The 21680-nt window shown below is 43.4% G+C and overlaps 1 protein-coding gene across 1 annotated transcript in view; it reads right to left on the bottom strand.

Moving 5' to 3' along the window:
• Positions 1-3244: 3244 nt before the first annotated feature.
• The window catches only part of LOC149321246 (G protein-coupled receptor 22-like), an 87780-nt gene continuing 69344 nt past the window's right edge, over positions 3245-21680 (bottom strand). Inside the window, exon 2 of the mRNA XM_089518340.1 lies at positions 3245-8873. Within this exon, the coding sequence (XP_089374466.1) occupies positions 7507-8799 (1293 nt within the window). The 5' untranslated portion in view covers positions 8800-8873 and the 3' untranslated portion in view covers positions 3245-7506. The remainder of the gene's footprint in view (positions 8874-21680) is intronic.

The following is a 21680-nucleotide window of genomic DNA, read 5'->3' as shown; positions in this document are numbered from 1 at the left end:
ACTTCTGCTGACATTGTGAAAGTGAGGCTGCAGCCACAATTTCAAGCCATATTTATTTAAATTGGCAGCCACATCAAGGACAACAACAACAACAAAAATGGCATGTTTGGAAGACCGGGAACCACAAGTAAGATGTGGCAGGAAGCGAGAAGCAAACCTCATGCATCTGAAACCAGGTAAGAGGGTGGCAGTCTGACATAAAAGCAGCCACTTGGTCTGCAATGCAGAGCCAGGGGCATGCTGCAGAAGACCAGATGGATCAAATGCAGGCTTGTCAATGCAAAATAATTTGGCAGATTGTCTGGGATAAAGAGATCTTGTTGAAGACAATCAGGACCCTTAGGATATCTTGGAAACTTTAAAGCAATGGTGGGAACCTGTTTCAGCCTGAGGACCAAATTCAGTTCCAGAGAAGTTTGGAAGAATGCACGTTCTTGTAATGGGCAAGGTCAAAAGCCAATGATGGGTCCCAATCAGCCTTTTAGAATGGGGGGAAAGGTACAAGAGCTAGGAAACAACCAAACGTGAGTGTATTTTGGGAAATAGGACAGGCTACTGTGGAATACCCTGAGGTCCAAGAGGCTGGATTAAGTCCCACAGGCTGAGGTTCCTGATCCTGCCTTAAAGGTATATGAGCTGTAAATAAACGGATTTTGTTTGGATAATTGTTAAAAACTTCTCAAAGAATGGGATGTAAGTGCAACCAATCAATATTTGCTTCCAGGATCTGTGCTCAGTAGTTTTGTATGCACAAGGGCCCGGTTTCAATCCCCAATTATCTCCAGCTAAAAGATTTCAGGAAGTAACCATTTGGAAAGTCCTCTGAGACCTTGAAATGCTGCTATGCAAGAGTGGATGCCAATGAACAATGTGGATCTCTTGTTTTCATGTAAGGCAGATATAAACTAGAACAGCTAATGACACTGTGGCAATAAGGGCTCTCTTATCAGCAGTTAATGGTGATCGTTATTATTGCAGTTCTTTGATATCAGTGCCCCCATAAATAATTGTTCCCATATTTTAGAAAACATTTGATCCTTTTCACCCATGATTATTAGATCTTGTGCTGGTAGGATGGAATATCCTTCCTTCCAAAGTTGTCAGTTCCAAAGAAGCACTTTTCAATAATTGCAACTAATATTACATTATACAGTATTCACATTTAAACCTCCCCCCACCCCCCGCAACAACAAAACCCACCTCCGAGTGAGATCTGAGATACACCACACCTTGGCAATGGACTGAAAGCAAAGCTGAGACCTCACCGGGTGGGATCACATTCAGAAAACATTCTTGCCATGTGAAAATTATTCCGAAAAGATCCATTGTGCCACCACGTCACTTGTCTTTGTGGGAGATGGTTGGTATTTTGACAGCAGATTCTCACCAGCCTTCCACACAATTTGACTGCCGTCATTCACTTATAACGAGCAAGTCAGTGCCTCTCTGAACATGGTTTGCTTTTGACAGGGCAGTGTCTTGCATGGGAAAGCAACATCCAGTCCCCCCGTGAAAGAAACCACGTTTTTCTATTGCAGTTTCCCCCCTCCCATCCCACCCACCCCGTCTCATTCTCCCCCCGTCTGCCCCATGACTTTTTTTTGCCACAGTCCTATCTCTGGCATTATGTATATTTCTGCACCTGTTGTAAAAGAGCTGACAGGTGTCTTCCCACTCTCAGAAGGACTGACTCTATAATTAAGAAGTGCCAAATGGGGATCTTCTCCCACTTTATATTTTAAGACAAACAACATTCTCCTCAGCGTTAGGTAAGCTAATCTTTTGACAAGCCTATACCTGAGCTCTGATGTCATGTAATTAAAACAACAACAACAACAGAATTATGTATATTTTTTTTGTTGCAAAGAACAATCTTTCTGAACCATGGCCCACTGTCACATTCTGCTACTCTTGATTTATTTATGGATCCCCCTCCCCTTAACTGTCTCATGAGGAAAAACTTCAAGCAGATAACAATATTTTCAGTGAAGATGAGGAAGGCAAAACATCAAGCTGACTCCTTACCCAGAATAAATTAAGCAGCCGTAGTACTGTTCGCATGTGGGAAAGGATTAGATTTGGAGGAAAGAACTTGATAGCTTGTGTGTTGAGGAGAGCCATTATGATGGAAGAGATACTGACCAAGGCCTTGATAGATCAGTGGGACATAATGGGGAAATATGGGATGTGAAGTATTTGATAATTGTTTCTGCTGTGATTTTCTAGTATGACTACCCCTGGGAAATTATTAGAGCAACCTATTATCACCCAAACGATCATGTTCTGCCAGGAAAAATCTTGTGAATTCCAACTTTATCTGGAGAGACAGCAGCTTGCTCATGTGCTATTAGCCGGCTCTTTCCTTTGGGATCCCCTCTGTTTCTAACATATTTCACACTTAACTCACCGGCTTTCTACTGCCTTCAACCTTGGCCATATTACAGGTGCAGAATATGACACCCGTGGCTAGGTACACAAAATACACACAAAAGAGTCCATCGGGTGATCTCCTTTAAACTCCTAGTAGCAGGAATCCAGGCACTTTTGTAGACTGGGCACTATGCACTAGCTGCCCCTAAGTTGGACTACTGTAATGTGCTTTACACCAGGCTGCCTTTGAAGTCAGTCTGGAAGCTTCAGCTGGTGCGAAATCCAGCCACCTAGATGTTTAAGTGCAGCCAGAGTCTAAACATATAACAGTGCATTTATGCCAGTTACACTGGGTATCAGGCCCATTTCAAAGTGATGGTGTTAACCTTTAAAGCCACAAATTCCTTGGAATCGGGTTACCAACTTCATTGGTATGATTCTGTCCACACATTCAGATTAACTTGGAAGTTCTGCTTATGAGCCCACCAAAAAGTGACTAAACTGGTGAGCTGATGAGGCCTTTTTTTGGTGGTCCTACACAGACAAAACTTAAAAAGTAGATTTATACTTGGCCTATTTAGTACAGATCTTTTAAAAAGGCCTTGAGTATCCATCACTGAAGTCTTTCTTTCAAAAGCTAATGGCTATGCAATTCACAGCAGTTTTCTTCTTATAGCTACACCTGTCAGATAGGTCAAATTGTAGCTTGCGTCATTTGCTTTGAAAGGGCTCGCCCCTGAAAAAGCACTGTATAAATATTTGGAATAAATATTCGTTTACTTCAGCCTTACAACTATTATATAGTTTTTTGCTGGTACTGTCTTAGTGGCTGCTCCAACGCTATGGGATGCCTTTCACGGGAGGTAGCCTGGCTTTTCTTTTGCTTTGTTCAAGCAGATTTTTATTAGGTAATCACTCTCAGGGCAGCTTCTCATTGGGGTGTGTGAAAGTTTATTTATGTTTTTAATTTTTGCATTTTTAACATAATTTTATACTGTATGTACTGCAAATACAATCTTGCAGCACCTTTGTTGGCGGCATGAGCTTTTGTAGACTTAAGTCTACTTCTCAGATGGATTTGCCAACCTCTTCATTTCAATTAGACTCAAAGGTACTACAAGATCTCTTTACATACTCATTTTGCAGACTGGCATGGCTATAGCTTTGAACAATTTTATACTGTTTAAATGAAAATATTTTAAACATTTGAAAAAAAATTGTATTGATGGGGTTTTAACCGATTTTGTCTGTGAGCTGCCTTGGGTCCCCCTCTGGGGGAAAGGCAGCATATAAATATATAAATGATGGTGTTCCATGTGGATAAAGAAGGCATATTTGTGATGAGTGGGTAGGTAAGAGACCTATCCTGTATTGATTTCTAGCTGTCTATGCATACTGACGAATGTCCATGTAGAGCATAGGTCTAAAGGCAGCTTTTACTGAGCTCAAAGCAGGGAAATCGCAGTGCACTATCACTTACTGGGACAGTCCTCCCAGTGACCTACACACAGCCTGGAAGTAACTGCTAGGTAAAATGAACTAGCTACATGTAGTTTTCAACAACTGAAACATGATTAAGCCACATTATAATTGTAATTTATGGGGATAACTTCACTCCTTTTACAGCACAAGTGTACATCAGTATGCAGAGAGCTCTTGTAGCACCTTTGAGACTAACTGAAAGGAAGAAGTTGGCAGCGTGAGCGTTTGTAGACTAAAGTCTAGTTCCTCAGATGCATTTGGAATGCATTTGCAATTCCTCAGATGCATTTGAGGAAGGAGACTCAAGTCTACGAAAGCTCATGCTACCAAATTCTTTCTGAGGAAGTAGACTGAAGTCTATGAAAGCTCATGCTGCCAACTTGTTTCTTTCAGCGTCTCAAAAGTGTTACAAGATCTATGTACTAATTCTACAGACTAACACAGCTTTTGAGAAAAACTATAATGGTAGTTAGCTTAACTAATTCATTGATTACTTAAAAAAAAATCAGCTTTCTAAGCTCTATTGACAACAGACTTCTGGGTCTAGTCAAATATCTACCCCACCACCTTTTGAGGGCTGCCACCAGAGATTTCTGGGCAGCCTACTAAGTAAAAGTGTTGGAGGGAATGGGTTGCCAAGCAAACAGCCATTTGCTATTTAAACATTTTCAGACAGTTATGAAGCAGTAAGGCGAACTACCTGTAGCTACTTAGCAACGCTTTACTGCTTTCTCTCCCTTCCTCCCTGCTACTGTCAGTATGCTAACAGCATGGAAATTATCTCTTCTGGATGGTGTGTGTGGAGGTGTTTAGCTGTTCCTTGTGTTGTCTTGGGCTCCTTGGCAGTGCTGGGACATTCTAAAGTGCTTGATAGCACAATCTTATTTGTATTTATTCAACAGGCCTTCCTAGCTCAAGGCTGTATATAGTAGAGATAAGTAAAGTATGGCCTTCCAGATGTTGCTGTACTTCTCCTAGCATTTCTCACCACTGGCTATGCTACTTAGGGCTCTTGGGAATTATAGTCCAAAAATATCAGGAGGGCCACACCTTGCTCACCCCTCGTGTGTAAGATTGCACCCTAAATCATCTAGATGTATTTTGGAAATAGAGATTGGGAAGTTACTTTTAAAATGTTGTTACAGATCCCGAGTTAAATTTGACTTTTATGTTTTGTGTGTGTTATAACCTGTTATCCTGTGGCAGAGTGTACACTCTCCATTTGTTCACATTGTCATCATTGCAACACCCTCAACAGAACATTGAGCCACGCAGGAAACTCATGCTATCGCTCCTCCATTATTTAGTCAAGCCACATTCCTGTAACTAAAAAGTTATAATTACCATGTAGAAGGAGTGATATTATCCCTTATCAAGGTATAATGATAATGTAATGTATACCTTAAATAAGCTTGGTGATTAGAAAAAGGAATTAACTACAAGTAACTAGTTGCTTCCAAGGCTCTGGTGGGAACACTGGGAGAAGAGTGAAATGTAACCTGCGCTTTCTCTCTGCAGCCCATAGATTATCTCTTTGGGACTCCTTGCAAAGTGGTGTCATGACCCTCTGGCTCTACAGTTTATGACCCTCCATCCAGCTGGTCATCACAAGAAGAGCCCCAAAAAAGTCCACTCCACTGGAGGGTAAGCTGAGGCCCCCCAGACCCTCCATTCAGTACAGCCTCTCTTCTATCCCCAGATTGCATCCGAGGGTTCCCTTAGCAAAAAAAAGTGTTGCATCTGAGTCTGCCCTTAGTGGATCTAAGCTGTGGAGGGAGATCCACCCTCTCTTCTTAAGCCTTGGCACTTAGAGGGTGCTGGCAGGAGGAGGAGGACACAGCCAAGAGGACGTGCCTATCCATGGATGGACACACTGCTACAGTGATTTCTTGGCTCCCTTTAGGAGATGCCTCAGAATGGCAAATTTCTTTCCCCTTTGTTCATTCCTACAAAGGCTGCTATCTGATACTGTAGTGAACCTTCAAAATAAGACAAAAGGAAGAATCCAGCACCAATGATGGAATGGACAGAAAAGTAATGTCTCCCATACCAGTTTGCTTTATATTTTTCCCTAAAGAAGGTATTAGGAAGAAACTGGGTCCAGTATAGAAGATGGGAGGAGCAGAGTCTACCAAAAGCCTTGGTGGAGTATGTCTACCAGGCTCATTCAAGCTTTGTTTTTTTTATTGGAAAGATGTGAATAACCTCGCTCATGCATTCTGGGTTTGTTATTCATACTATGGAACTGTATCTCTACAGGTTTGGTTGCTCATGTGTGGGCTCCTTTCCCTTGTCCCTGCACCCACCAGCAACCCTCAGCTGGGCAGAGGCTCCTCCTCCTGCCACTCGAGGGGGTTGGCACCCCTTTTTTGCTCCCCCCTTTTGCCCTCTTTCCCTCTTCCCTCCTGGTTTCAGCGCTGGCTGTTCTGCTGGGGAAGGGGCAGTGCTTTCTTGACCGCGAGCCTGTTGATGATGCAAATATATTTGAAATGCATTCAAGGCATGCAGAGTTTTATCCTGAGTCTATTCAGATCTATTCACATTGGTTATTCTAACTGGCAACTGCAAATCTTTTTTAAAAACTCAGAAAATACCCTGATATTAATTATTCTGGGGTAAGTGGGGTTTTTTGACAGCCCTCCCCCCAATTTAATTAGGTGCCTTCGGTATGCATGTGAACAACATAGATTCAACTGGATTCATCTTGGATTATTTTCACCATCTGAATAATCCCTAAGAGACCGTGGTCTGTTCTTTTGGAAAAAACCTTTGCAGGTTGCAGAGGCAGCTGGGAACCTGACACATTGGACCTAAAACAGCACATATCTTGCCTATTCTAAGGTGGCCTTTAGCACAACATGGCAGTGGGGCAAAGACCAGTGTGAGGCTCAGGCTGATCATAGCAATTTTCAACACTCATGTTGTATTCCTTCCTCCCACTACACCCAAATGGCCCTTCCAGAGTTTTCTTCCTCTTCTTCCCTCAGCAACCACAGCATTTGTCCCAGCTCTCCTGCATTTAGCCAGCAATAAAGGAGGGGTGTGTGTGAACTGACTAGGTCCCTGGGTACATCTGTGTCAGCTCACTTTTGGAGTATTACAGAGACTCAGTAGCTCTACATGGAGGGGAACGCACCTGAGTGGGACTAATAACGTAACTTTTGGCATTATATAAAGATGAAGTAGTAGCATTAGTAATAGTAGTAATTCTAGTGGGACTCATGTGTGGTGGTAGAATTGGTCAATGCCATAGGCAGGAAGGCCTAATGCTTCATCTTTCCCTCCTAGAGAGTCAAGTAGTTCCTCCACTGAGCACAGGGGAGGGACTTTTGGGAGGGCCAAATATCACCCTCCCAAAACTGGAAACTACTGAAGTTTCAGTGAGGTGTTGGTGGCTATCCCTCCCATTTGGCATGGTCTTACTGAACCCTGCTCCCTGACTTCTCCCCTTAGTGGCTTCAGTCTGAGGGGCTAGCACCATTTTTTTGGTAGTTTCTGGTGACCTTGAGAGGACGGCTCCATGCCTATCTTGCACTCTTCAATGGGTGGGTGTTTGGCACCCACTGCTCACCAGCTTGGGTGAGGCAGTGGACTGGTAGTACACCCATCCAAACTCTCCCGGTAGCCATTTGTGAGGACTCAAGTATTGATACCTCACTCCTTAGTGGCCTCGGTGAGGCAGTGCTCAGCCCCATCGCTACCCCGTGGCCGGCCCTTGCAGCTTTTGCGTGGTGGTTCTACCCAGGAATTGTGAATGACTGTGCCGCCTGGTGCAGGGTCCACCTGCAGTGCTGACACCACCCGCTTCTTCAGCTTGCTGCGGAGGACATTCCGCAGCTTCTGGCGGGTGAAGGCATAGAGGAGCGGGTGGAAGATGGTGGTACCATAGGCCATGGCCAGGAAGCAGATACGCAGCTTGCCCAGCAAGGGACTGGGCCCGAGGCACAGGATGAGCAGATTGGCAATGGACAAGGGTGCCCAGCACAATAGGAAGGTTGAAATGATGAGTAGGGACATGCGGAAAACTCGCCGCTGGCGCTCCCTCCGGTCCCGGTGACGTTTGACTGCCCGCCGCAGTGCAATGATGACAGAGACCGAAGCTTGTACTCCCATAGGAGGTGGCGTAGGGAGAGCGGGTACAGGCTGGGATCGCCGCTTGGCTTCCACTGCACTGCTAACCATGCTGGTACCAGGCTCTGCTGATTTCCGCCGCTTCCTCTTCTTGGTCTTGCGGCGCTGGCTGCGCTTGAAGGTACTACCAATGCTGATGTTGAGAGCCTGGAGAATCTTCGCATAAGTGACCAGCATGACAGCTACAGCTGCAAAGAAAGTAGGGATCTGGATAGCCAGGTGATAGGAGGTGCCTAGCTCAGCGTGGAATTCCTCCGGACCCACGCAAAGCACCGTGCGGTTCTGCCACATACTTGCATGGCCAAATTCACCTTCTAGGAAGGGGATAAAGAAGACAGCCAGGGACAACACCCAGACCCCAGCCAGAAGTAAGATGGCACGGGCTGGGGTCAGCACACGCTGGGCCGGTCGCACGGAGATGTCATAACGGTCTAAGCTGATCACCAGCACGTTGGTAGCTGTGGCTACACTGCTAAAGGTTATGCAGGCCTCATGGAAGCAGCAGAGCAGGGTGGCGGCACGGTCAGGTGGCACTAGCACAACCACCATGCTAAGTGGTGCACAGACCACACAGATGAGCACATCCAGAACATGCAGGTTCATTGTCACCATGTTGCTGACAGAGTCAACAAGGCCAGCCTGCAAGCAATACAGCACCAGTACAGTCAGGTTGCTGCTCACACCCAACACAATTTCTAACATCAAGAAGCCTGTCAGTGAGACCTGGAAGCCCAATGGGTAAGGCAGCGTCCAGCTGGGATCTGGAGTTACTCCGTCTGTCGTCTCCAGGATGGTGTCAAACATAGGGCTCTCCATGGCTGAGCAGAAGGGCCGGGAGCTTTGGGCATAGTCCTCAGATTTGGCTAGGGAATTACGGGCAGCTCTCTCACCTGTAGGGAGAGAGATTCCAATCAAGAACCAAGAGCAGTAATAAGAACAACCTTTGTAATGACCCTAGCTGCCCAGGGCAGAGTTTGTACCAGAGGTTGCTAAACTAAGGTTCTGGAAGCATCCTTCTTGTGCCATAAAATGTGGAATGGACATCCTGACCTCGCTGAGGCCAAGGGTGGGTAACAGACATACTTTATCTATATATACCCCCAAATATTTTTAACAGCCCCCTCCCAAATATCCCAAGTACTCCCACTTGCTGCTGAACAAAATATCTGGGCCTTGTGAAAAAAAATTGATAATAAATAATAATAAAATAAAAAAATTATTTATATACCGCTATTCCATAGATCACAGCGGTGCACAACATATTAAAAACAGTTAAAAACAACAATATACAACAGCAGTCAATAAAAACATAACATCAACACTCATACAAAGGTTGAAATGATGAAATACATCACATTTAGGGGAGAAGAATGACAACAAAGTTCATGGGGGGAAAGCTTGGCGGAAAAAATAAGTCTTCAAGTTTTTCTTGAACACAGCAAGGGAACTGGCCATACGGAGTTCATTGGGGAGAGAGTTCCAGAGTTGGGGGACTGAAACAGAATAAGCCCTCCTAGCAGCAGCATAACGAACAGCTGGAACTGCTAAAAGATGTTTCTCTCCCGACCTAAGAGTGTGGGGTGGATTATATGGGGAGAGGCGGTCCTCCAAGTACCCTGGGCCCAAGCCATTTAGGGCTTTATAGGTAATAACCAACACCTTGTATTCGGCCCGGAAGCGAATAGGCAGCCAATGAAGATCTTTCAAAACTGGTGTTATATGGCTGGCCCTGGAACATCCAGTAACCAGCCTAGCCGCCATATTCTGCACTAATTGTAGCTTCTGAGTTTGGTACAAGGGTTGCCCCATGTAAAGCGCATTGCAGAAATCTAATCGAGAGGTTACCAGAGCATGTACAACGGTTTCAAGGTCCCCCCCGGTCCAGGAAGGGTCGCAGTTGGCATATCAGCCGAAGCTGATAACAGGTGCTCCTAACCGTTGCATCCACCTGAGATGTAAGGTGGAGCGACGAGTCAAGAAGCACCCCCAAACTGCAAACCGAGTCCTTCACAGGGAGCGTGACCCCATTCAGGACAGGTGGAAAAATTTCCTTACCTGGGCCAGGATTCTGATGATTCTGGAAGCATGCATGAGAACAATTTGTCTTTAAAACAAGGTAAAAGCTTCCCTCATTTTGTTCTGTCTTGCATCTCAGTTTTATGAATCAAGAAATGAACTTCTAGTTTTATTTGGATGTTGAGGTGATAATGGCTTGAAGTGAATTTTGGTCCCAGAAAATTAGCTTCATAACTCCCTGAGCTTTCCCACCCCTTACCTAGGCAATGTCAGATGAATGTTAAAACCAGGAACACTGACTTAAACCCTAAATACTAATAGCAAAAACAACAGGAATATCATTACCATGCAGTAAAAAACAAAGATGAGATACAACCCTGTACATTTTCTACAATGTACATGGATGCCTTCTGTGAGATCTTCTCCTGTGTCATTGTGCACTTACAACACCGATCACAGTACCTTCTGGTATTTCTTACCTTATGGTGAGATTTTCCTGTAAACTGAAATAGGAAAGAGCAGTTAAAAAAGTGCCTGATAAGACACAGGTCTGCAGGCCAGGACTGGAGGGCCAGTAAGTCACAAACAAGGTCTCCCTCCGAGCAGCTGAAACTTTCACAAGTACTACCTGTACATATTCAAGCATGTCCTCATTGACTATGAGAGCAAAGATTTTCAAGAATTGAAATTCTATACACATACCTTAATAAACCCTGAAATGACACTTGGAGGAAGAAGTGAGAGACAGAAAGCCAAATGGCCTGCAGGGAAATGAGAGTAGGCGTTCTTCAGATTCAGAGTTGTTGTTGACTAGAGCAGGGAGGGGGGAAACCCAGTCCACTGCAGGATGTATATGTGTGCATCTGAGTGACTTAGAAAGGACTATGTGTGTATCACTGCAAGACAACCCTGCATTGTTGTTGCCATATGCCTTTAAGTTGAGTCCAAATTATATAAAAACTCTCATAGGGTTTTCTTGGCAAGATTTCTTCAGGGGTTGGTCATAACCTGTAAGGCTGATAGAGAGTGGCTTGCTGAAGGTCACCAAGTGGGTATCTATGTCTGAGCAGGGATTTGAACCCTGGTCTCCCACAGTCTTTGTCCAGTGCTCAATCCATTATACCACACTGGTAGCCCTATGGGTACCTTAACTCAGGATGGGCATAGAGCTAGCCTTCACCTATCTATGCAGCCATAAATCAGGAAAGACAGGAGTGACACTGGTGGAGAAGACCAACTTTTCCAATGAGCACATAAATTAACCAGTCTCATCAGAGCCAAACGACACAGAACTTCCAAGGGGCTTATTTGAAAGAATAATTCATAGAGTTGGAAGAGACTACAAGAGCCATCCAGCCCAAGCCCATTCTGCCATGCAGAAACTCGCAATCAAAGCACCCCCAACAGATGGCCATGCAGCCTCTGTTTAAAGACCGTTAAAGAAGGAGACCCCACTACTCTCCAAAGCAGTGTGTTCCACTGTCGAACAGCTCTTACTATCAGGAAGTTCTTCCTAATGTTGAGGTGGAATCTCTTTTTACATCCATTGCTCCGTGTCCTATTCTCTGGAGCAGCAGAAAACAAATCCTCAATATGACACCCCTTTAAATACTTGAACAAGACTATCATATCACCTCTTAATCTTCTCTTCTCCAGGTTAAATGTACCCAGCTCCCTAAGTTGCTTATCATAAGGCATGGTTTCCAGACCCTTCACCATTTTGGTCGCTCTCCTCTGGACATGCTCCAGCTTATCAACATCCTTTTTGAATTATGGTACCCAGAACTAGATACACTTGTTGACTATTCCTTCCAGTCAAAGGCAGATAGAAAAGGGGCAGGGGAGTACAAGGGGTAGGGGCACATAGGGCAGAACAGGTGCAGCATATCCTGGGGCCAGTTTTCTGCCCCTCAGATCCTGATGTGTGCACATGCGTGCAAGTTGACAACATTACCCTACAAGAAAAGAAAAATAAAAAGTAGAAGGGGCTGTAAATTTGAAGTTTGAAAAACTGGTATTATTATTATTATTATTATTAAAATGTTAAATAGAATGAGCCCTTGCATCTTATTTGAAAAGAACTGCATCTTTTGGAAACTTCCAAGAAACCCAAGTCACTTTTGTTTTGCTAGAAATAAGGCAGTTTCGAGAGGCCAAAGGCCACAAAAACAGCTTTGGGTGCCATATACAGGATCAGGACCGCAGTTAGTCCTTTCCTGGCGTAAGCCTTTCCTTATCAGCTTTTTCACTGCAACTTGGGCCCAAAACACACTGCAGAAATAATCCAGTTTGAGATCACGTTAACTGCGCTGACTCAGTGCTAGGAAATCCTGGGAATTGTTGTTTTTTTTTTTTTAATATTTTATTAGATTAAAAGATAATACATACTAGTACATACACATACAAAACTTGTAGTACAAAGCACATAAAACATAAATAAAACATACAATTATCTTAATCGCAAACATAACCACCTATCTAACAGTTATCACATACCTCTCTACCTTCCATCCTATCAAATCTACCCTTAGACATCTATTTACAAATAACATAACATTTAACATACAGATTGACTTCCTAACTACCAGACATTCTCTTGTTGGTCATATTTGTCTATCATTAGTTCAATGTTCAACTTTAATTGTCATTTTCAAAGAGAAAAAAAGAAGAAAAAAAAAGAATACCTATCAAAGTACAGAAAAGAAGACCCTGATTTTTCTCCTTACCACTGCCAGGAAAGTGCTGACAATGAGCTACTTAGCCAGGTTATAATAGCTTAACTTAAGCCTATGATGGCTTCTTTGCCCCACTCATTTTCAAAAAAAGTCACCACCTTTCTCCAATATTCTAAATGTTTATCTATACTCATCTTTCTTGAATTCAGGATCGTAATGTCTATCCCCATCCCTTCGTATACTTTTAATAGCCACTCATCACACGACGGTATTGTCTCACTCTTCCATCTTTGTGCATAGCAAATTCTTGCTAATGAAATCATGTGAAATATAGCCCTCTCATCCTCTTTTCTGGTTCCTTCGTCCAACATTCCTAATAGATACAGCTCTGGCTTAAGCACCAGGTCTGTTCCCATTATCTGGTTAATTGAGCTGTTAACCATCCTCCAGAATTGTTTTGCTTTACTGCACTCCCACCATGCATGAAAAAAGGTTCCCTTTTTCTTTCTGCATTTCCAACACTTATCTTTTTTGGTTTTATAGATTTTAGCCATCTTATGGGGTGAGAGGTACCAAAAGTACATCATTTTGAGAAAGTTTTCTCTAATATTTTGTGAGATAGTCAATTTTTTTTATCTTTCCACACCTTTTCCCATTGATTTAACATGATTGGGTGGCCCACACATGTGGCCCATTTTATCATCTGACTTTTTATTGTCTCTTCTTCCATTTCCAAAGATAATAATATTGCATATACTTTCCCAATTATTTTGACATTATCTAAATACAAAGTTTTACTCAATTCAATTTTTCTAATGTCCAGTTCAAACCCAGTTGTCTTTTTGTCCATTTTAAATCTCTCATAAATTTGTCTGTATGTAAACCATATTGATATTTGCTCCCTCCCTTTCCTCAATTAGCTCTTCTCTTGTCTTCATTCTAACCTCTTCTCTTGTTTTTACCCACAGGTCCTCGTATCTTAACCATCCAACCCCCTCGCTCGTCTCTTTCCTACAAATGGCTTCGTGTGAAGAAACCCAACCGCAAATCCTAGGTAGGATGTGCCTTTTATGTTTATTCCACGTTTCAAAAAGAGGTTTTCTAATTGCGTGATTTATAAAGGATTTGTTGAGTGAGCTGTTTCCATACACCAGATAGTAGTGCCATCCCATATTAAGATCTTCTCCCTCAACTTCTAGCAGTGTTTTGTTTGCCAATGTCATCCATTCCCTTACCCAAACTAAGCTGCATGCTTCATAGTACAGTTGCAGGGAGGGTAGTCCCAAGCCGCCTTTTTCGCTGCTATCTTGAAGATTCTTAAATTTGATTCTTGGCTTTTTCCCTCTCCGTATAAAATCGGAGATATCTTTATTCCAATTTTTGAAGATTTTCTTTGTCGTAATGATAGGGAGCGTTTGAAAAAGGTATAGCATTCTTGGTAGGATATTCATTTTGATCGCTGCTATCCTTCCCAAGAGAGAGATATTTAGTTTGTTCCATCTTATCAGGTCTTTTTTTATCTCTTTCCAGATTTTTGTATAGTTATTTTCAAACAATTCATTAGATTTCTTAGTAATATTTAATCCTAAATATTTGACTTTGTTTGTCACCTTAATTTTAGTTAAAGTACCCAATATTAATTCCTCTTCTTTACTAATATTTTTTGTCAATATGTTTGATTTATCTTTATTTATTACGCACCCTGATACTTTGCCAAATTCGTTGATGATTTCCAACACTTTTGCCACATTGTTTATCGGGTCTTCAATAACAATAACGACATCGTCTGCAAATGCTCTGATTTTAATTTTTGAACTTCTTAATTTAACTCCCTGAATGTCTGATTTTTCTCTGATTCTTTTGATTAGTAGTTCGATTACCAGCAGAAACAACAGGGGAGAGAGAGGGCAACCTTGGCGCGTTCCTCTCTGAATTTGAATTACTTTTGTTTTTTCTCTATTAATCCTAATTTGTGCAGGTTGTTTGTTGTAAATTTTTGATAACCAATTTAAGAAATTTGACCCTATGTCTATTCTTTTTAATAATGCCAGTAGGAAATTCCAATTAACCGATTCGAAAGCCTTTTCAAAATCGATAAAGAGTAGACCCATCTTTCTTTCATTGTGTTTCTCATAATATTCAATAATATCAATTATCAGTCTAGTATTGTCCCTGATTTGTCTACCTGGTAAGAATCCGCTTTGCTCCTCCCCTATTGTCTCCACTAGGCAATCTCTCAGTCTTTTGGACAGGATAGCAGCGAGTAGCTTATAATCGTTATTTAGGAGTGATATCGGTCTGTAGCTGTTTGGACATTCAGGATCTTTACCTTCTTTTAATATTATAGAAATGTCTGCTTCTTTCCATGAGTTTGGTATGTTATCTTCTAAAGCTTCGTTCATTACTTGTTGGAGGGTGGGAGCAACTTCATCAATAAAAGTCTTGTAAAAAGAAATTGGGAGGCCATCGTTGCCTGGTGCTTTTCCATTCTTCACATTTGCAATTGCTTCCCTAATTTCTTCCATCATAATTGGTTTATTTAGTTCCTGTTTCCACTTTTCTTGAATATTTCGAGGTTTTACAATATCTAGGTATCTTTCTATTTCATCTAATTCAACTGTTTTTTCTCTATACAGGTTTTCGAAGAATTTTTGGAATTCTCTTTTGATGTCTTCTTGCTGGGTAAGTGTTGATTTCCCTTTTTTTATTTTAGTGATTACCTTTTTCTCTCTGATTCTTCTTAGCTGAAAGGCGAGCCATTTCCCCACTTTGTTGGAATTGTTGTTTATTGAGGCAGCAGAGAAGGCTAAATGTCTCATAAAACTACAATTCCCAAAATTCCTTAGCATTGGGCCAGGGCAGCTAATGTGGTCCCAAATGGGATTATTTTTGCAGTGTGTTTTGAACCTCTGTTCCTGCTACCTTCCATCATCTCCCTCATGTCCCAGGTGTGTTCCCCCCCTGGAAACGGAGGTGGGGATGAAGCTACAGGAGACAAAGGATTGAGCACCAAGCCAGCCCAAAACATTTTTCAGCCTGAAGGAGAAGAGAAAATGCCACCTTCGCCACATCAGACTACACAAAACAATGCAAGTTATTCTAGCACCTTCTGCAGGAAATTCCACAAGCTCCTTTCCCTCTGTCCTTTTCTCCTTTGCAGACAAATATTAATTCAATATTAATCTACTGCCTTTTACTACACCCAAAATATATTGCCCAAGGAGGCAGTCTCACATTGTCTAATGGTAGGGCCTGCCCTGTTAAGCAGTGCTCCCCAGCTGCCTGTAATTCATTGAGAATAGCTCCTTGGAGTTAAAGGTGGGTTTCGGAAACACTGCTTTTCCCTAGAAGGACTCAATGGTGTTTAAATCGGTACATGTAGAGCAACTGTGTAATGTGGCACCCCAAAATCAGAGAAAGGAAAGGAAAAGGGAAAGAGAAAGAATTCTTAGATAAAATGTATTGTGGACTAAGAAAAAGGAGTGTGTGTGTGTGTGTGGGGGGGACCCAAGTTGACCCTCTTCCAGTATGAAATCCTCACACAAATCCTGGATACAAATGAATTTACAGTTTCTCTGAACATATTGTGTGACTATCGATCATTGCTGATCCAGAAGGAGGAAAAGGAAGAAGTACAACAGAAAGGAAAAATTAGCACAAACTGTGGAAGATGCCAACCAACACCAGCTCCTTCTGGCAATTTCAGAATGAACATAAGCCAAGTAATCCCAATCAAAAGCATAAAATACTGGGGAGACAAATCTTGGCTAACAACTTCAAACTCAATAACAACAACAGATGACTATTTCTTGGAAGATGAACCCATCAATTTGATGAAACACGTCAACTTCAATCGGATTCTTCTTTTTTTGGATATAAGGACAGTTTCTATTAGTGTATATTCCGATCCCATTATTACAGTCTATGCACATCCTCCCTTATGTCCTCCTCCACCTTTTCTTCATTTTTGTATTTGCCATTAAAACTCATTGGAATATATTTGCAACACAGCTAGCACTGCCATTCTTTATTAACTCTGAAATAACAGACGAATGTGTGGTAGGCAGTTTGCTGGGAAGCACACTTGCTGTCTAATCACTCTCCGCTGTTTCTGAGGTTCTTCAGCCCCCACAATACCCTTTATGCATTTGATATCAGGAGAAGAAGAAAAAATGAGGGGGGGTCTTGATTGACTGAATGACTAAAAAGATATTTTCTGCTCCTGGTGGCTTCCAGGAACCACAGTTTTTGCTTTTATGGGCACAGGGTCCCAAAGTCTTCCAACTCCTAAAATAAAATCCAACAGTGGATATCTGGTCACTCCTGGTTGAAATTTATTTGCTGTATTTGTCCGTTTCCATGCTTGCTGCAGCCCATGTTTCCTGCCATAAGCATTTCTGCCTCTCATTTTCTTCTATCCTGTCCTAGATTATTTGTATCTTTTATTAAAATTTCTTAGCAGAGTCCCATTATGATATGAGCAGTTCTCTACTACACATATACATATACAAAAATAGGTGATTTTGTGACTCAGCAGTATATTTCTGATCCTGGATGTATAGATTTTCCTTCTGCTCCCAAAGCCACCTTTAGCTGCTCACCCCTGAGGTGTAAGGAATGGTGGCAAGTCAGAGGTTAAGCAGTTGCACAATGAAGACTATCCACCTGCAGTGCTGGGCACTTGGCTCTCATCATCAGTAGGTCATCCTTTCTATGCCAGGCCAAATTGCCAATTTATTCCTCCTTCCACCTGCCGCTTCTAATGACCCTAGACTAAGCTGCCCAGATGAGCCCTGCAAAATCCTAAGGTGGTCTAATAATTGCATGTTGGTCTTGGAGCAAGAACAGTGTCAGCATTAGCAATGGATGGGGTGAGGCAGGTGATTTTGGGTGTCACAACAAGGCAGTAAACTGTTAGTTACATTGGCTAAGATCCTGAAGTGCCTCTTTTGCCCATGCCACTGACGTCCATTGCTCAAAATGGCTCCCTGGAGTTTAAGGTTGGTTTCAGGGACATTAACAATTTTGGCAATAGTGCCTTGACTGTGAATATGAAGCAGTTACAGACCTATAACTCTAGGTTATGAATCTGCAACAGCAATGCAGAATATCAGCCTTTATCATGACTGTATTTCTACTCTCCAGAGGTGCTTGTGGGATTTACCCCCTCATAGAATCAAAGAGCTGGAAGAGACCCAAAGAAGGGCCATCCAGTCCAACCCCCTGCCATGCAGGAAATCTAAATCAAAGCATCCCCGACAGATGGCCATGCAGCCTCTGCTTAAAGACCTCCAAAGAAGGAGACTCCACTACACTCCAAGGGAGTTTGTTTCACTGTCGAACAGCCCTTACTGCAGCAGTTCCCAACCTTTGTTGGGCCGCGACCCCCATTGGGGATGAAGGTCCTGCCTGCGGCCTCCCTGATCGGTTGGGAGGCCAGGAAGGGGCGGGACTTTTGGCCGCCTACAAGCCCCAACCAATTAGGGAGGCCGCCGGGGGAGAAGGGGCAGGACTTCCAGCCGCAAAGGCTGCTGGGGCTTGCAGTCCCATCCCCCTCTCCCCGCGGTTTCCTGGCAGCCGCGGGGAGAAGAGGAGGAGGCAGACCTGCCCCTGTCCCTTTCTCACCGCAGGTGCCTGTGTTAGCGCCAGCACCCGCAGGGAGAAGGGAAAGAGGAGGCAGACATGTCCCCGTCCCTTTTTCCCCACGCAGTGCCTGCGCCAGCGCCGGCACCTGTGATGAGAAGGGGAGGAGGGGGAGGCAGGGGGGATTCCCAACCTGGCAACCCCCAAGAAAAGGTCGCGTGACCGTTGGGAACCCCTGCCTTACTGTGAGGAAGGTCCTCCTAATGTTGACATGGAATCTCTTTTCCTGTAACTTGCATCCATTGTTCCGGGTCCTGTTCTCTGGAGCAACAGAAAACAAGCTTGCTCCCTCCTCAATATGACATCCCTTCAAGTATTTAAACAGGGCTATCATATCACCCCTTAACCTTCTCTTCTCCAGGTTAAACATCCCCAGCTATCTAAGTTGTTCCTCATAGGACATGGTTTCCAGACCCTTCACCCTTTTAGTCGCCCTCCTTTGGACATGTTCCAATCTGTCAACATCCTTTTTGAATTGTGGTGCCCAAAACTGGACACATTTATTCCCGCCTTTCTCCCAGCACAGGATTCAGGGCAGCTGTACAGTGTTTTGAAAACCCAATGCAGTGGGCCCTCCACAGCTGCTGGGGTTGGGAATGAAGGACCCCTTTGAAAGTGGAAAATCCACAAATGAAATATCACTATTTTTTTAACTTGAGGGAACATCTCTCTAGGAATCTCTAGGTCCCCCAATGGAAATCTATTGTCAACGTCCACCAGAAGCTGACAAGAGAATGATGCTGGAGGACTTATAAATGCCTAGAAAGGTGTTTTTTCTTGGAATCTCTAGGTCCTCCAGTGCAAATCTATGTCAAATCTCCAGCATAGTTGGACTGGAGGATGTACAGATTCCTAGAAAGAACTTATTAATCAAATCTGCAAAAATCAAAGCCACAAATGTGGAGGGCTGACTGTACAGTTATAAAGCTCCTTGTACAAAAGTTAAAACACAATTAAACTAAAGTTCATTTTTAAAAACACAAGTTTAAAAACAACACTGGGAAGATCTTTACAACATAATACAACAAAAACGATACATTCCCCACCCTCTTAAAAATTTCTGTTTGCTGCAACATATTAAAAACCAAATGGCTCTTCAAAGAAAGGTCTTTTTATTTTATTGTGGGGCCCAGAACTGGACACAGTATTCCAGGTGGGGCCTGAGCAAAGCAGAATACAGTGGCACTATGACTTCTCTTGATCTAGACCAGGGGTTCCCAACCTCTTGTGGGTCACCAGGTTTGGAATCCCCCCTGCCTTCCCCTCTCCCCTTCTCCTCATGGGTGCTAGCGCTGGCACAGGCACTGCATGGGGAAAAGGGGACAGGGCAGGCAACTGCGAGGAGAAAGGGACGGGGCGGGTCTGCCTCCTCCTTTTCTCCCCACAGCTGCCAGGCAACCTGAGGGAGAAGGGGACGGGACTGCAAGCCCCAGCAACCTTTGCGGCTGCAAGTCCTGCTGCATCTCCCCCGGTGGCCTCCCTAATTGGTTGGGAGGCTGGGAAGGGGCGGGATGTCCGGCCGCAAAGCCCGCTGGAGCTTGTAGGTGGCCAAAAGTCCTGCCCCTTCCTGGCCTTCCAACCGATCAGGGAGGCCGCAGGCAGGACTTTCGTCCCCAATGGAGGTTGCGGCCCAACAAAGGTTGGGAACCGCTGATCTAGACCCTATACTTTTATTGATGAAGCCTAAAATTGCATTGGCCTTTTTAGCTGCCGCAGACTCATGTTCATCTTGTGGTCTACTTGGACTCCCAGATCCCTTTCACATGTAGTTTCATTCAACCAGGTGTCCCCCATCCTATATCTGTGCATTTCATTTTTCCACCCTAAGTGCAGTACCTTACATTTCTCCGTGTTGAATTTCATTTTGTCAGCTTTGGCCCTGCTTTCTAGTCTATTCAGGTTGTTTTGAATTTTGATCCTGTCCTATGGAGTATTAGTTATTCCTTCTAATTTGGTGTCATCTACAAATTTGATAAGTATGCTTCCAATTCTGTCATCCAAGTCATTGATAAAGATGTTGAATAGCACTGGGCCCAGGACAGAGCCCTGTGGGACCCCACTGGTCACTTCTCTCCAGGATGAAAAGGAGCCATCGCTGAGCACCCTTTGGGTTTGGCCAGTCAACCAATTACAAATCCATGTAACAGTTACCTTGTCTAGCCCACATTTCACAAGCTTGTTTGCAAGAATGTCATGGATATATACTGTATCCACAGCATTCCCTTCATTTACCCAGCTGGTAATTTTATCAGAAAAAGAGATTAGGTTTGTCTGGCATGACTTGTTTCTCTGAAACCCGTGTTGACTCTTTGTGATTATGGAATTCCCTTCTAGATGTTCACAGACTCTCTGGTTAATGATCTGCTCTAGAATCTTTCCTGGTATTAATGTCAGACTAACTGGACGATAATTGTTTGGATGCCCATTTTCCCCTTTCTGAAGATGGGGACAACATTTGCCCTCCTCCAGTCTGCTGGGACTTCTCCTGTTCTCCAGGAGTTTTCAAGATTTTTGCCAATGGTTCCGATATTACATTAGCCAGCTCTATTAATACCCTTGGATGTAGTTCATCAGGTCCCGGAGACTTATATTCATTTAGATTAACAAGGTATTCCTCTACTATCTCTTTACTTATTCTGTACTGAAATTCCCCTATTCTGTCCTCTGTTCCATTTTCCTCAGGTTGAGCACCCTTTGCCTTTTCTGCGAAGATGGAGGCAAAGAAGGTGTTGAATAATTCTGCCTTTTCTCTGTCCCCTGTTAACATTTTGCCATCTTCTCCACGCAGTGGCCCTACTGTTTCCTTCTTCTTCCTTTTGCTGCAGACATATCCCAAAAAGCCCTTTTTATTCTTCTTAACCTCTCTAGCAAGTCTGAATTCATTCTGTGCTTTAGCTTTTCTGACTTTACCTCTACACAGGCTAGCATTTGTTTGAATTCCCATTTGGCGATTTCCCCATTTTTCCATTTCTTATACATGTTACTTTTAAAAGTTAGCTCAGTTGAAAGTTCCTTAGTCATCCATCTTGGTTTCTTGAGAAACCTCCCATTTTTCTTTCTCACTGGAACTGTCTGACATTGTGCCTTCAGTATCTCTCTTTTGAGAAACTCCCATCCGTCCTGAACTCCCTTCTCTTTTAGTATTTCTGACCATGGGATCACCCTCAATACTTCTCTAAGTTTACTGAAATCCGCTCTCCTAAACTCTAGAATGCGTGTCTGACTATGCCTGGCTTTTCCTTTCCACTGTATAACAAACTCCAGGAGAACATGGTCACTTCCACCTAAGGATCCCACCACTTGTACCCCATTAACCAAGTCGTCCTTGTTGGTTAGGATCAGATCTAAAATAGCTGACCCCCT

Source organism: Sceloporus occidentalis, unplaced genomic scaffold (genome assembly GCF_023333645.1).
Source record: "Sceloporus occidentalis isolate IW3139 unplaced genomic scaffold, rSceOcc1.0.p SCAF_1, whole genome shotgun sequence".
Taxonomy (NCBI): Eukaryota; Metazoa; Chordata; class Lepidosauria; order Squamata; family Phrynosomatidae; genus Sceloporus; species Sceloporus occidentalis.
The sequence above is the reverse complement of the archived record's forward strand: the minus strand, read 5'-3'. Positions and strand labels throughout refer to the sequence as shown.